The 15,255-nt window shown below is 30.4% G+C and overlaps 1 protein-coding gene across 1 annotated transcript in view; it reads right to left on the bottom strand.

The window, feature by feature from the left end:
• Positions 1-603: 603 nt before the first annotated feature.
• LOC124946534 (guanylate cyclase 32E) overlaps positions 604-15,255 on the bottom strand; it is a 117,753-nt gene continuing 103,101 nt past the window's right edge. Inside the window, exons 5-24 of the mRNA XM_047487322.1 lie at positions 13,324-13,446; positions 13,051-13,249; positions 11,714-11,791; positions 11,195-11,448; positions 10,895-11,040; positions 10,025-10,163; positions 9,857-9,947; positions 8,275-8,480; positions 7,903-8,082; positions 7,693-7,797; positions 7,456-7,527; positions 7,178-7,343; positions 6,791-6,998; positions 6,552-6,686; positions 6,371-6,482; positions 6,125-6,277; positions 5,955-6,053; positions 5,730-5,874; positions 5,429-5,527; positions 604-5,358 (exon numbers count right to left, since the gene is read on the bottom strand). Coding sequence (XP_047343278.1) covers positions 4,574-5,358; positions 5,429-5,527; positions 5,730-5,874; positions 5,955-6,053; positions 6,125-6,277; positions 6,371-6,482; positions 6,552-6,686; positions 6,791-6,998; positions 7,178-7,343; positions 7,456-7,527; positions 7,693-7,797; positions 7,903-8,082; positions 8,275-8,480; positions 9,857-9,947; positions 10,025-10,163; positions 10,895-11,040; positions 11,195-11,448; positions 11,714-11,791; positions 13,051-13,249; positions 13,324-13,446 — 3,495 coding nt within the window. The 3' untranslated portion in view covers positions 604-4,573. The remainder of the gene's footprint in view (positions 5,359-5,428; positions 5,528-5,729; positions 5,875-5,954; positions 6,054-6,124; positions 6,278-6,370; positions 6,483-6,551; positions 6,687-6,790; positions 6,999-7,177; positions 7,344-7,455; positions 7,528-7,692; positions 7,798-7,902; positions 8,083-8,274; positions 8,481-9,856; positions 9,948-10,024; positions 10,164-10,894; positions 11,041-11,194; positions 11,449-11,713; positions 11,792-13,050; positions 13,250-13,323; positions 13,447-15,255) is intronic.

The raw sequence follows: 15,255 nt of genomic DNA, 5'->3' as shown, positions 1-15,255 counted from the left end.
TATATATAGACAGATAGATACAGATAGTGTTAGATAAATAAAGATAGAGACTACGATATTATCGCATGCTTCGGTAAACAGTCATAGACGTCATCGTACATCGTGCGTGTGTAACCATATCCGAATAAATTATCTCTCTCTTTCTCTCTCTCATTCTCTTTCTCTTTCTCTTTCTTCCTCTCTCTCTCTCTCTTTCCCTTTTTTTTACATCTTTTTTTCTACACTCTTGTACTCCTCGAAAACGCTTCCGTACGCCTTCGTATCGACGAAGAAGATTTTTTCTTTGAGTACTGCAAAAGAGCTCACAGTACGGCGTGCTCGGAACGTAAATTCTCGGAAGGGAGATAGACAATTTATCTTCGGTGATTCGCCTACGCCTTCGAATCGGGAATTTCACCGCGAGCAATGAGTAAAAGGAAAAGAGGGAGAGAAAGAGAGAGAGAAAGAGAGAGAGAGAGAGAGAGAGAGAGGGAGAGAGAGAGAGAGAGAGAGAGAGAGAGAAAGAGTTAGAGAAGACAATCTGTCTCTCTCTTTCTCTCTCTCTCTTTCTCTCTATCGGTCATTTTCTCTATCGACTAACGATGAATCGACATGATTATTATTTTCCTATTGAAAGCTCTTCACGAGCCGAGCAGCATGCTGACGTATTGTTCTACGGCGGATGAAGATAATTCGTGTCTATAAATAGATTGGCCGGCTGGCAGAAGAGAGTACTAATAAAAATACGCTTCTAAAGATCGCTCGGAGTCACAGCAAAGTCAAGAGACTCGACCCGATCGACTCGATCTTTAATGACAATGAAAAAGCCGGTGGAAATGAAGAATTCAAAAATATTTGAACATAGTTTTGGGAGAAGATTTTTTTTAGGATTTATTTCTTTTTTTTTTTTTAAGAGGAAAAGAACAGCAACAAAACAAAAAGATATATATATATATATATATATATATATATATACATTATATTTTTATAGAAAGGAAGTAAATCAAAATGGTGATCCGAGCGAACGTCCCGTTCTCATGGCAGCAGACGTGCCATTTGAAAATTACGGCGCCGCTTGTTGCAACCTATACAAACAAATCGGCTATTACGCGACCGTTATACGATAATCGTGCTTGACGTCAAATATTAAATGATTTCGCTGCGTGAATCAGGCTGTTTAAATTGTTCCCGGCTTGATTGAATGATGGCCGCTTCTCTAAGTTGGCCGACAACCACTTTAACGTAAATAAGATGGTACCCCATTCCGTACGTAAGAGTTGCCTCGTTATACAGGGTGACCGTCTACGAACTGGATCGTCGGGATACTTTACAATCTCTCAATATCTTATTCTCGATTATTTCTATCTCTTTCCTTCCCACAATTTATCTTTTTCGTCTTCTTATATAGTAATGTTCTAAGAAGAATAGAAGTTTAGAAATTCTTTTGTAAATTCATGTTTTCTGTCTCTCTCTCTCTCTCTCTCACTCTCTCTCTCTCTCTCTCTCTCTCTCTTTAATTGAATCATTTTGTCAAATAATAATGATCTTATCGTGCTATAGATAAAAATTATTTGGACTTATATGACGTTCCTTTCGAACGGAGAACTTATACAGAAAGAAAGAGAAAGAGATAAAAAAAGTGAGAAGTAAATATTTGAAGTATTTAAAGTATTTGCTTTCTCCCTCTCTCGCTCTTTCTCTTTCTTTCTATCTCTCTCTCTTTCTCTCTCTTTCTTTTCCTCTTTCTCCCAGTATAACTCGTATCTCGTACCAGCACGCTTTCAAATTCCGCGATCCGTCCGCGGACTTGGCGACTTTGCGTATAATTGCGCATAATAATTCGTGCAATAAATTCAACAGTCGGCTCTTATATTTACACGAGTCGTTCGCACTATCCAGAGTTGCCTGTTGTACTCCGCGATTATGCGATAGTGGAATGAGCGTATAACGTCTCGTGGCAATACCAAAGAAATATTTTAATCGATTGTCGTCCTTTTTCTATCTTCTCGTGTAACCGATGATAAGGGAATTGTAACATGTTTGTTGGAAAATAAACGCAAAGCTATTTGTCTATTGATACGCTTTATACCGTACCATGCTTAATTATTAATTAATTAAATGGAAAGTGTTTAGTGATAAGCTAAAAGAAAAATTCTGATTGTACGTATTTTTATTTGCCTTTTTTCCTCAATGGAAATAATAATTATTAATATTAGTCATTTGTGTTTTTTTTTTACTTATTATTAACTCTTAAATTATCGATTTTTTAATTTATGTTTAAATAAGTTGATCAACTTACCGATGTTATTCTGATCTACTATGAAAATAAGCAACAATTCCTAAAAAATGATAACCAGATATACACAGATGTTAACAGTGCTCTTATAATATGATCTTTGTGTTCGTTCTTGGTATTTAATCTTATTTAAAAATTCGCTCGATTCAAATTGATCGATATTAACGAAAAAAGATTCGAATTACTATTTAAAACTATTTGTTTGCGTGCGTTTGATCGCCACAACTATCGACTTTGTCCACTTTTCTTTGAACGTGCAACTGTGCGAGACTCGTAAGCAGTCGTGCGTGTAAGATAAAAGTGAAATGGAAAAAGTGGAAACGCAATACGCACAATCGTCTTGTTGCTCTTCGTCTTATGGTTCATGTTGATGCTCTCGTATTTAATTAATTTCCTCAATAATAATGATAATAATAATAATAATAACAATAATAATAATAATAATAATAATAATAATAATAATAATAATAATAATAATAATAATAATAATAATAATAATAATTAAACGATACGTTATCACTTTCGATCCGTCTTATATTATCTTTTATGAAGGAATAATGATTCTGTATCACGGTCATGAATTTTTTTTCAATGAAATTGGCTTAAATAATGTTTATTTAACTTGTTCATATCTATGTAACATTTCATTTTATTTTAAATTACATAAAAAGTGTATTTCCTGCACCTTTGAAAAATAAAAAATAGAGAATGAAACTATTCATATTTCTTTTTTTTTTTTTTTGCAATGTTCGTTTAATTAATACTTCTTTATTATATTATAATAAATTTAAGTACTAGTGGCCTGACAATCGAGAGTCATAATTAAGATAATAGTTATTGATAATACTTGTCTTTAAATGGCATTAATGGCAGTGTTGCTATAGTCTTTGGAAAATTTTCATTGTTTTATGCTCCGATTTCTGAAAAATTCTCTTTGACTACATTTATTAACGTATCTAATTATATACCTTGTCCAAAATTGTGCTATGCGTGAAAAAATAAAATTGACTAGACTTATAAAGGATAAAAAGCACGAGCCTTCGTGATTAATCGTAAATATATAAATGTATATGCACATGCTAAAATCGCGAGGTATACACGACGCGAAGAATACTATTTCTTCTCTTTCTATTTAAAAATAATATAAAAAGATCTCTTCTAAGTGTATCTCTCTCTCTCTCTCTCTCTCTCTCTCTCTCTCTCCTTCTCTCTCTCTCTCTTTGTCTTTGTACGTGCAACATATGCTTTGGTACATCCTGCATTACGAATTAAATCTTAAGGGAACTAGGGAAGTTTAAAAATTCGAAAAATTCAATGTTATTTGCATATTCCATTAGTATCAATATTTCAGAATCTTTCGGTCAGAAAATTATAAAACATAGTGTTACCAAGCAAATGGGCATAAGGTTTCCATTGGTTAGGTTTTGTAAGAATCTATGCGATTTAATGAATCTGCTAAATTTTCTTACTTGTACACCAAACGATAGAATAGTGAAATTCATTCAACAAGCAGCTTTAACGACAGAAAATTTTTTGAATCGTATAAGTGTACGACCAACATAATATATTATAATAAAAAGATTATGTTGAAAGTTTAAACGCGACTTTCTCGAAACTACTTTTTTGTTTCATTATTTTACTACGATATCTCGAGATATAAACTTGATATTTATATAGAAATTGCAAAATATTATGACATATTAATTATAACTAAAATCAAATTTGAAAAAATATGTTTTTACAATTTTATAATAACAAATAATTCCAATTTTTATTAATTTTTCGTTATCTTAACGTTAACGTCGTTAATTTTATTTTGATTTTCAATTTTTCAGGTATAATTAATAAAGGGAAACCTAAGGAAAAGAAATATCTTCGGGATTTTTGAAAACCTTCATCCATTCGATTGAAATCATGGTAAAATTAGATTTTATATAGTTTGATTCATTACGTCGAAGTGCTGATATTACAAGCTGGAACGATTCTCAATGGATTTTCTTATTTTATAATGTTATAATCAATACCGTAAAAAGAAATTCATTTGCGGCCTTTTTACGTACAATTAAACGCGTGCCAACATTTTAAGTTCCAAATTTCCCTAGTTCCTTTAAGAAAAATTTTAAATTGACATTTACTATACGACAAATAAATGAAATTAGTAAATAATTTCAGTTGCCGTAGAAATCATTCACCTTTCGTTTCTATATCTTAAGGACAGAACTTCAAATTACCTACATAAAATGTCACAATGAATAAAAATCTAAAGCTCGAAAAAAAAAGAAAAATAATTCATTTTCTTCAATTGATCCTATTACCATGGTGACAAATTAACGGAGCATTCACTTCCCATCCATCGATATCTTCAGTCGATTGAGTCGCTCTTTTTTGTGCGTTTAAGATAATCGAACTATGTTTAGGACTGCTCGGTGCTGATCTACAAGTTACTTGAAATATCGCTGATGTACCAAATCGAAGATTTTTCATGCCAGCTCTTAAAAGATAAGAATCATTGTCAAAAAGGAAACTGTTATCTAATTGAAGATCGTTTAGTTTCTTTTTACTTGGATTAAGTGGATGTTGCAAAAGATCCGATTGACTTTCACAAAGTTTCTCTACACAAGGACAAGAATTGCTACTCGATCTCCAGTTTTCTATACAAGCGGCCTTCATTAAAGACGAGGATGATAATTTTGGTTTACAGGGACTATTGTCGACGATCGATTCCAATTGGTTGCTCGTTCTTATACATTTTTGATCCAGCTGATCAGAGCTAGCAAAACGTAAACGTTTTGGTGACTCGCTTGAACATCTCATGAATGTCGAACTCATAAGAGATTTGTTCTTTAATGAACTTCGTGGTACGAGTGGATCGATTGTATTCGTACATTTACCGTTCGTTGCATTTTTACGATTTGTTCTTTCTTTCCAACGTTCTTCTCGTGACACTGGATCCTCACCTATCAGCCAGTAGGTCAATCGATCTCCTTTACCTTTCATGGAAACTACACCGCGTTCAATTAGACTAAATCCACCTAGCTCGTCCAATAATTTTTTCGTTTCGCTACTACAATGAATTTTTAATGCTGAAAAAAATAAAATATTGATTTTTATTATTTATCATTGTCTCTCATCGATAAGAAAAATTATTCTTACGAGATCCTGTTGATTCCATACGACTGGCTGTGTTTACGGTGTCACCAAATAGACAATATCGTGGCATTTTTAAACCCACGACTCCAGCACAAACAGGACCTACAAATTAAATATCTATCCTGTTATTTTATTACTGTTATTAATTATTATTTTATTCAATACTCATTTATTATTACAATTATCTATCATTTAATTTTACATTAACATTATCAGAGATATAAGCTGTTGAAATGTTAATTGTTTTTCTTTTTTTCTTTTCTTTTCTTTTTTTTTTTTTTTTTTTTTTTTTTAAATTGTTTACCCGAATGAATTCCTATTCGAAGTTGCAATTTATCCAAAGGTCTATGACGTATCGTGAATTGCTTGATAGCATCTAAGAGGCACAAGGACATACTGGCGATTTCTGCAGAATGGTGAATGCCATTTCTTATCGGCAATCCACTTACCTAGAAATGAAATTAAATTATTAGAGAATTATTTTAAATAAAAATATTAATATTAATCTCATTTTTTTTACTATACTTACAACCATGTAAGCATCGCCGATAGTTTCAACTTTGTAAACGTCGTAATTTTCTATTGTTGAATCGAAACACGTATACAGGTCGTTTAAGAAATCCACCACCTGAATATACGGTATTATTTCGTAAGATTATTTATAATGATAAAATTGATGAAACGACAAGAAAGATTTACCTGTAAGGGTGTACTTTCGGCTGACATCGAAGTAAATCCAACGATATCACTGAAATAAATCGTGACACAATCGAAACTTTCAGCTTCGACTTTGTTTCCACGTTTTAATTGTTCGGCCACGTATTTCGGAAGCATCTCATACAACAATGCATCTAAAATTTGGATTAAAATTGGATTAAAATAAAATTTAATTTTGTTAATGTATTTTATCATTATTTTCATTCAAATTTTTCCAAAGATAAACCTGTTTTTTTTTTTTTCTTCTGTCAATTGATCAGTTCGTTCGTCCACAAGAGCTTCGAGATTATTTGCATATTTTTCCATCATTGCCATCATATTATCAAATATGTTCGGTTTCCTATATAAATCATATAACGTAATATTCGGTTTTATACTAAATAAAAAAAAAAAATTTAAGTGAACTTACATGCCCTTTCGCAAAGGTCTTAATTTGTTCCTTATGATCTTAAAATCCGGCCGATTTTCTGGATCTTCAGCCCAGCATTCCAACAAACAGTCACGTACAAAATCAAAAGTGTTCTCTAGCTGTTCCAACGGTGGTCTGAGATGGGAAAAGACAAGCTAACAGGTAAAAACAGAATTGCTTAAGCATTTCAACTATCAGAAAAAATGAAGACTCGACTCGTGACGACTTTAAAGTTCTACCTGTATGGTGGATTTGTTGTGTTTCTCGTTATTATTTTCTTCAAAATTTCAGGAGTAGATGATTGAGTTATACCGAAAGGACCATGGCGACCTTGAAGCTCGTAAAGAACTATAGCGAAGGAATATACGTCTCCTCTTTGAAAATCTCTCGCTGATGGTTCATCGAGACCAGTTGAACGTAATAATTCTGGTGCTCTATACAATAATCCTATATAACAGAAGATCGTTAAAATTTACGTTTATCGTTCGAAAAGTGTATAATAATAGCAAGAAAGAAAGAAAAAAAAAAAAAAAGAAAAACAAAAAAAAAGGATAAAGAAGAAAACTCGCCGACAAGTTGAACAAAATTGCATTTGCATGGAATTTGAGATCAGTCTCAGAAAGTACCGTGGTATTTTTTCATAACGTCACTTGGCTCACATTCGGCGTCTCGTTTAAATTCGCGAAGCCCAAAATCCGACAGCTTTACGACCCAACGAGAATCCACGAGGCAGTTTGACGTGCTGAGCGATCCGTGATATTTTATGACAGACTCGTGAAGATAAATCATGCCCTGAAACGGGAAGGAATATTTTAGACGACGAGTGGAAACGACTATTCTATTTTTTTTTCTTTCTTCTTTTTTTCTCTTTTTATATTGTGAATAAAAATCGATGAAAATGTACCCTTATAATGTCACCGACCAGCGATGCCATGAACATGTTATCGAGCTTTATATCTTCGTTTTCTAAAATATCCTGAAAACATATCTTCGTTCAAATTATAGATTTTCAAATTATAGATTTTTAATTATAGATTTATAATTAATAATATTCCAAATAATCAATAATTAATAATTAATAATAATTTTTAGTTTTAATAGTTCTCAAATTTAATAGAAATTTTTATTAAAATAATTTTACCTTCAAGCTGCCTCGTGCACAATAGTCAACGACGATGCATATATTTGGAGGATCGGTACAAGCACCGATAAATGCATTTAAATTATCGTGTCTCAAATCTCGCATCTATAAAAAATAAATCGAATTAATACATCCTCTATTAAATTCCATTGAAATATTTCAAGATAAATAAATAGAATAAGAAAGATTGGGATCAATCAATTCAATTACTATTTTCAATTCCTTCTTCATCTCTCGTGTAATCTCGATTGATTTCTTTCTTATTTTTTTAATGGCAAAGATTCGTCCTTTGTAAACTCCAATTTGTGTATAAATCATGGAATAGCGAAAATCGGCGTCAGGATTCGAGCTCAAGGATACCTGACTCGTTCTCACTATCGGTTGCGTCGTCTGAAAAAAAAGATATAAAACATAAATTGATTCGATTTCGGAAATGTGGAATCTTATCAAGTATGGAAATCCAATAGGAAAACTCGAAGAAAATCCTTTTTGAATAATTTTTCCTTTCTTTCTTTCTTTTTCATTCTTTTTCTCATTAAGCGCAGAAAAATTGTGTACTGTTCGAAGATGATTCGAGCTTACCTTGGAATTACATTTGACTGAGATCTCATTAGATGCTCCGTTTTCATCCTTTGCCTCTTTGATCTGAATATCCTTATAGTTTACTTTCCAAAGTAACGAATCCAACTCTTGCTCGTATTTCCAATTTCTATATAGAATTAATAGCACTGCGACAATGATTAATAGTAATCCACCTGCTATACCACCTATTATCTCGATCGTGTAAGCTGTAATATTTCAACGAAAATTAATTCAAACGATTTGACTAGATCAGTAGTTATCGTAATATCAATTCGTATAATCGAATATATTCTAAGTTCTTTAATTTTTATATCGATTTTTAACTTTAGTATATTGCATTAAATAAACTAATCATGTTTTTATTTTTTTTTCCCTATTTAAAATTATTTACTTGTAAAAAATATTTATTTCTATAAAAATTACTTAGGTGCAAAATGAAAATTACATTTCCTTTCGTTTTTCAATCTCAATCCCAATTAACTTTTCAAGGATCTTTTACTGTTGTAAGGTATTCTATTAAAACTTTTTCTATGTTTTATATCTTTTCTTACCTTGTGATAATTCAGAACTACGTATGATATATATATATATATATATATATATATATATATATATATAAGATAATCGTGCTCTAATTTCATCTCTTTTTAATCTGTTCAAAATTATTTACTTATGTGTATAGATTTTACAAATAACAAATAAAAAATTTCTTTTTGTTTTTTTTTTTTTCTATTCTTATGAGTAATATTTATTGAATGATATTATTCGTTGTAGAACTCTCATGTAATATACACGTTTTTTTTACGAAACGACATTGATCTTATCTTTCCTCTCTGTTTTCGATCGAATGCCGTTCGTCTTGGCACGATTTACATATGTAGATTTTTAGGGCCGGGCGTTAAACTTTACGACGCGTTCTCGAACGATCGATTCTACTACATCGTCGTCGGCCATGAGTTATACATGTGGATGATTTTAAAAGTTTGATCGAAAGCCAAAGAATGATAATACGAAAGTGAACCTTCGTTTGCATTTTCACCATGCAGAAAGGGTTGAAATTATCCTAAAATTTTGAAAAATCTTTACCTCGAACATGATTTCTGTCATTTTCAGAATTATTTTCTATGATATTGATCCTTTTCGAATGCTCGTAAAATCGTTCATACTTAGAACAAAGAAATCAATGAAAATAATAACAATATAAATATAACATAAAATGTGTAATGACAAATGTAATGTAATACAAATGTGTATAAAATTAATCCTTTTGTTCAACTTCGAGAATGTTCAACTTCGAAAGAAAGAAATGGAACGAAAATGGAAACAATAGAAATAAAATGTAAAATATAAATATAATGAAAAAAAAAAAAAAACAAAATGTGAAGCATTTAATACGTATATACGTATCTATTTAATTAGAAATTTCCTTTCTTGAAAATATTTCTCATCGATTATACTTTGAATGTTTTGTTTTTTCTTTTCTTTCTAGATATTTTCAAATTCTTAATTATTACAATATACATAATATATGGTACCTATGTAAAATATATAAAGTATATATAAATATATATCACCTACGCACACTTGCATTTTTCACCATGATATCCACAATATGGTTCTGAGATAGGTGGACCATCACCGACCCAAGAAATTTCTCGTATCAATCGAAGCTTCTAAGAAAAAAAGATAAATAAGATGTTTAAAACAATGTAACTTTTGTTAGAATGACTTTTATTTTTCACATACTCACAGGTAAATTTGATCCTTCTTCTTTACCAACAAAATATGCGATAGGATAAAGACCATAACCTTTGTCAGTCTGATTATCCAAAGCAATCAACGTGTAATTACCTTCTGCATCTCCATTCTCGTCCATGTACACCATGTAACTGTGAAATAATAAAAATAAAATATTTTATGGGATTCGCGAAAAAAGTTCGGTGTGCTTGGTTAGCTTTTTAATTCGGGATTTAAACCAATATCTTTTATATTCCAGACGACTACTCTAAATTATTAAAATTATTCAGACCATTCATTAAAGTTATTAAATCATTAAAGTTATTTGATCAAATTAGGTCAAATTTTTCAGGAATGTCTATTTATTAAAAATGGATTTGTTCGCTTCTACAATATATGAAATAAAAATGATTAAGAAGGAAGAAGAAAGTGGCGAATATAAAGAAATGTGAGAAAAGATGACAAAGATGAAGTAGAAGATAAAATCTAATACGATACGATCTTTAATTAATATTTTAAGTAAAAATTCCTTTTTAACAGATCAAATGTAACTCGTTTTTAAGAACCAATGACAACGAAGTTTTCAATATTTTTTTTACATGGCTTTGATAATTTTTCAATATGATCATCTTACTAATAAACTTTGTAAGACTGTATAGAATGTAACAATTTTCTTTATTTGATCAGTATATACGTATATTTTGGTCAGTATAAACAATTAAGCGTTAAAGGTTACATCAGAATTGCGTCACTTATATTACCTACTGATATTTTATTATAAATATTAATTAAATGTTTAAAGATACTCTCCCAATATATAGCAACTACTATGTAATATGTAATATTGTATTATATATTTACATATAAATAGATATGCACTTACCCCATAGCACTGCGATAATGAACTCCGTGTAGAGCAGTTACCATTTCTTTTCCATTTCGTGGATCACGACTTTCATTTAATGCTTTTAACAGTGTCATTTCATAAAGATGTACAGCATCATAAAGGTAAGCCGTCTCCGGCACTATCTGCCTTATAACGGAGAATGATAATTACATTTTCGATTTGTTAGATAAAAATAATATACTTCACTTATTTAATCTATCTTTATTATCATATTTTTTCTTTTATTCTAATTGAACATGTACGAAGGAAAATGAAAGATTTGTCTCTAATAGTCACCTGAACTAATCCATTAACTCTCAACATCAATAATGGATTGGTGAAGTTAAAGGGTGGTTTCTGCCTATAATCATTGATTAGTTTCGTGAAATTGTCGAAATCAATCGGCGCTGATGCAACAATGCTGAAGTAATTGCGATAAGCTTTAAGTACAGAATAATCCTTTATTCTATCCTGATATAATCCACGAAGATATTTGTCTGGCTTCTGTTCATCGTATTGATCGAAGTTAATCCCAACTACCCAGTATTCTCCTACAACGTGAAATCCATAGTATAACTAGTAACTTACGTTAAACTAAATTGAGCATATAATTAATTAATGAATTATTTTTATTATTATTATTATTATTATTATTATTATTATTATTATTATTATTATTATTATTATTATTATTATGATAATTATTATTATTACGAGCGATAATCGCGATTATTAATGATGCGATCTATAATAACTATAGTCCCAACTATTCTTTGATATACATATGTACCTGAATATCTTACAGCAGATTTATACCTTTTTCCAAGAGTTTTCTTTTGTCGAGTGCCATCAGGAGACCCATGTGCTCGTCGTGATTTCCTAGAATCACGTAAACTGCAAAAAAGAAAAAAAAAAAAAAAGAAAAAAAAATCAGAATTAGTACGTACGACTTTCATAATCGTTTTCGTATAAAAAAATGTTCGAAGATATCTAAATACTAAAACTTCGTCTTCGTACAGTTTATTTTTTGTTCGTTCAACATTAATTACGAATTTCCCGCCAATCGAGTAAAAACGATAACGTGGCCAATTTATTTTTGGAATAACGATAAAATCGAATTATAAATAGACGTGTGACTAACGATACTCGAGAGTTATATCTATTCTTATCACGAAAACTCGGTTGCACGAAATATCCTACATACGATAGAGATGCGGGTTATTCCTCTTTCTTCACGTGAGTGAGGAGCCTTGTTCTATTCGTCGAATAAATCAAAGAATTTTTATGCGGGTTCTCCGATCTTTGTTCTTGTTCAATCGATAGGAAAAGAAAAAAAAAAATGCGTATCATTTTTGTCGACGAGAACGATAAGCCAATGAAAATAATTGGATTTTCGATGAAGACATCCTTTTGCTTACGACCAACGAAATAATTAAGTCGTAAGGAGAAAGTATTGTACGAGTTATGTGGGACGTCATCGATCCTTTCGATTCGAACGACGTCGAACGCGTTACAAAACGTTTTTCGTTAAAAAAAAATGCTTACGCATCATGACGAAACGAAAAAGGATCTTGTTCCTCTTGAACTAAGTTAATCGCAAATATATTCGTGAAACAAGCAAAGAGTTTCTTTTTCTTTCACTTAAATTAGTAGATATTAGTAGTCGATCGAATATTATATTTTGATTCTCGAAAGGATGAAATTCAACATTTTTTTTTCTTCTTCTTTTTTTTTTTTTTTTTTTTTTTTTTTTTTTTTTTTTTTTTTAATATATAAGATATACCGTGTTTATAGCGTGTGTAACGTGACTAATTGGAAATTTTTTGTTAATGATTTATATTGTTTAAAAGATTTTGAAATAATTTATATAATTATTCACAAATTGTTTTTCTATTTTTGCAAATTATTTTCTGCCTATCTTTATTTTTTATTAATTATTTTCTACTACCTTTCCTTTCTTTCTTTTGACTAATATATGTAATTTTTGTATATTTTTATTATAGAATTATTACTGTTAATATAAATAGATAAAAGAGAAAGAATGGAGGAAAGTGAGAGAAAATGATAGAGAATGATTAAAAATCGTTACATTATAAGGTTTACATTTGTATATACATTATAAATTACATTGAAATGTACTTCGTTTCACTTACTTCGAGTCTCCCGATAAGTTTCTTTGACAATTTCATTAAACGGATTCTCCACATTTTTCATTAAATAATAAGGATCCTTCCAACAACGAAGGAAATTAACTGTAATTCCATTATTTTCGAAAGACGACAGGATCGTTGTTCCGATGGTTGACATTTTACTGAAATCGACCAATGACGAGTTCATATACATGAACGTCACCTGCAATCCCATAAGATAAGATTTATTGAAGAAGGAAAAAATTTGTTCAATAACAATTTCATAAAAGTACTAACCTTCATCCAATTGAAAGCTTTTAAAACGGAAACCACAGATTTTGATATCTGTGTGTCGGGTGGCCGAGTCCTAACGAAGGTTGGAAATTTATTTTTATCGGAGGTTTCGTGATGCGTGCAGAACTGAAAAAATACGATTAGAAAATAATAATTGTCAGATAAAAACTAACTGAAAATTTATTAATTATCGAATAAAAACAATTTGTATTAATTAATCCGTCGAAAGATAGATAAAAGATATTCAAAATAAGAAAATGTAGAAGAGAAACGACGTTGTAACAATACAAGTTAAATTAGTTTTAAAGATTCGTATTTGGATTCTAGGTTGAGTCTATTAGTAGGTTATAAAAAAAGAGATGGGTGATGTTAATGTACAACGATTGGTTGGAGCTGTTTAGTGAGATATTAAAATGTACCACGACAATAAATTTTCGAATTTATCATAAAGAGTAGGAATCAAGAGTACACCTCAAAAGAGTATCCCGTTATATTAATCATGGATTAAATATAGAAAAGATTCGTTCTCCCGTGAACGGGTATGAGAAATTTTTCAGAATTAATTGGACCGCCATTAGTTTTCCTCGATGATGTTAAATCACTCGTGAAATTATGAGAACTACGAGTCCTATTTTTTTTTTCTTTTTTTTTATGAATTTCTATTCATAAATATTGAAGTATTGAGAATCTCGAAAAATTTTCTTGATATTTCCTCATGTAGAATATTTTTTTATTCACCGAGAAGATAATTAAATAAATTATTCTAATTATTTTGTTATAAATATAAAGAGACTAATCTTTCATTCCTGATATATCAATATTCATATTTTTCATATTAACAATGTCACTTACGATTATAATCGTATAAAAAAAAATTTATATATAAAAAATATTAATTAATTGATCGATACCCGTAAATAAATTCGAAAAATCGTGTTTACGTCTTTTCTTATAACATTAAATTCCTTTCTGAAGCATTAACGATTAGGATTAGAATAATGTATCCTTTTTATTGGTAAAAGAGAGAACAAAAATAAATCTTGATTTAATAAGGATTCAAATGTTACCCATGATAGATAAAATAATTCGACCAAAAGGACGAGGAAAAGTTTATCGCATAAAACGTGTCGTAACGTCGAGTCTTTGCATTCGTATTCTTCCGAGGAACGAGAATAATTTATTTCTCTTGGATGGCCCTCTCTCTCTTCCTCTCTCTCTCTCTTTCTCTTCCTCTTTGTCTCTACCCTTCTCCTTTAAACGGTAGCTTTAAACCGAACATTGCAACATCGGATCACGTCGAGCGAAAAACGATCGAACGAGCAAAACGCGGAGAAGCGTCTGTACGATCACTTGTGATTCTCTCTGTTTCTTTCTGTTCCTCTCTTTCTCTTTCTCTCTCTCTCTCTCTCTCTCTCTCTCTTTCTCTCTCTCTTTCTCTCTCTTTCGATTTAAGTGGAACAACCTGAACGGATGCTGGTGTAAGAGTGATCAATTGTTTCGAAGAAAACCTTCGATTTTTGTTCTATCGCCGACAGAAAATTCTCTTTCCAATGCAACGAGAATGATGCAACGAACATTTATATCTAGGATTATTCTAAAATTAGAAGAATTTTCTTCGGAGAATTTTGAGATTAGAAAAAAATCTTAAAATTTATTATCATTAATCTATTGATTATTGAATTAATTTTCATAGAAATTATTAACATAGTGTTATATAATTTCTCTGGTAAATTTATTAAAAATTTTTTTTTCAAAAATATAAAAATACGAATAAAGCCATGATAACATTTTTTAATTGTAATATCGTTAATTTTAACATATGTCTATATGAATTAATTCATTCAGATATTATTTGTTTCTTTCGTTTTTGAAATATTTGATAGTATTTGTTGTAGAAGAGAGTCAAAGATCAAATAAAGAATGTTTCAAGGATAA

The sequence above is a fragment of the Vespa velutina genome, chromosome 1, assembly GCF_912470025.1.
Source record: "Vespa velutina chromosome 1, iVesVel2.1, whole genome shotgun sequence".
Lineage (NCBI taxonomy): Eukaryota > Metazoa > Arthropoda > Insecta > Hymenoptera > Vespidae > Vespa > Vespa velutina.
The sequence above is the reverse complement of the archived record's forward strand: the minus strand, read 5'-3'. Positions and strand labels throughout refer to the sequence as shown.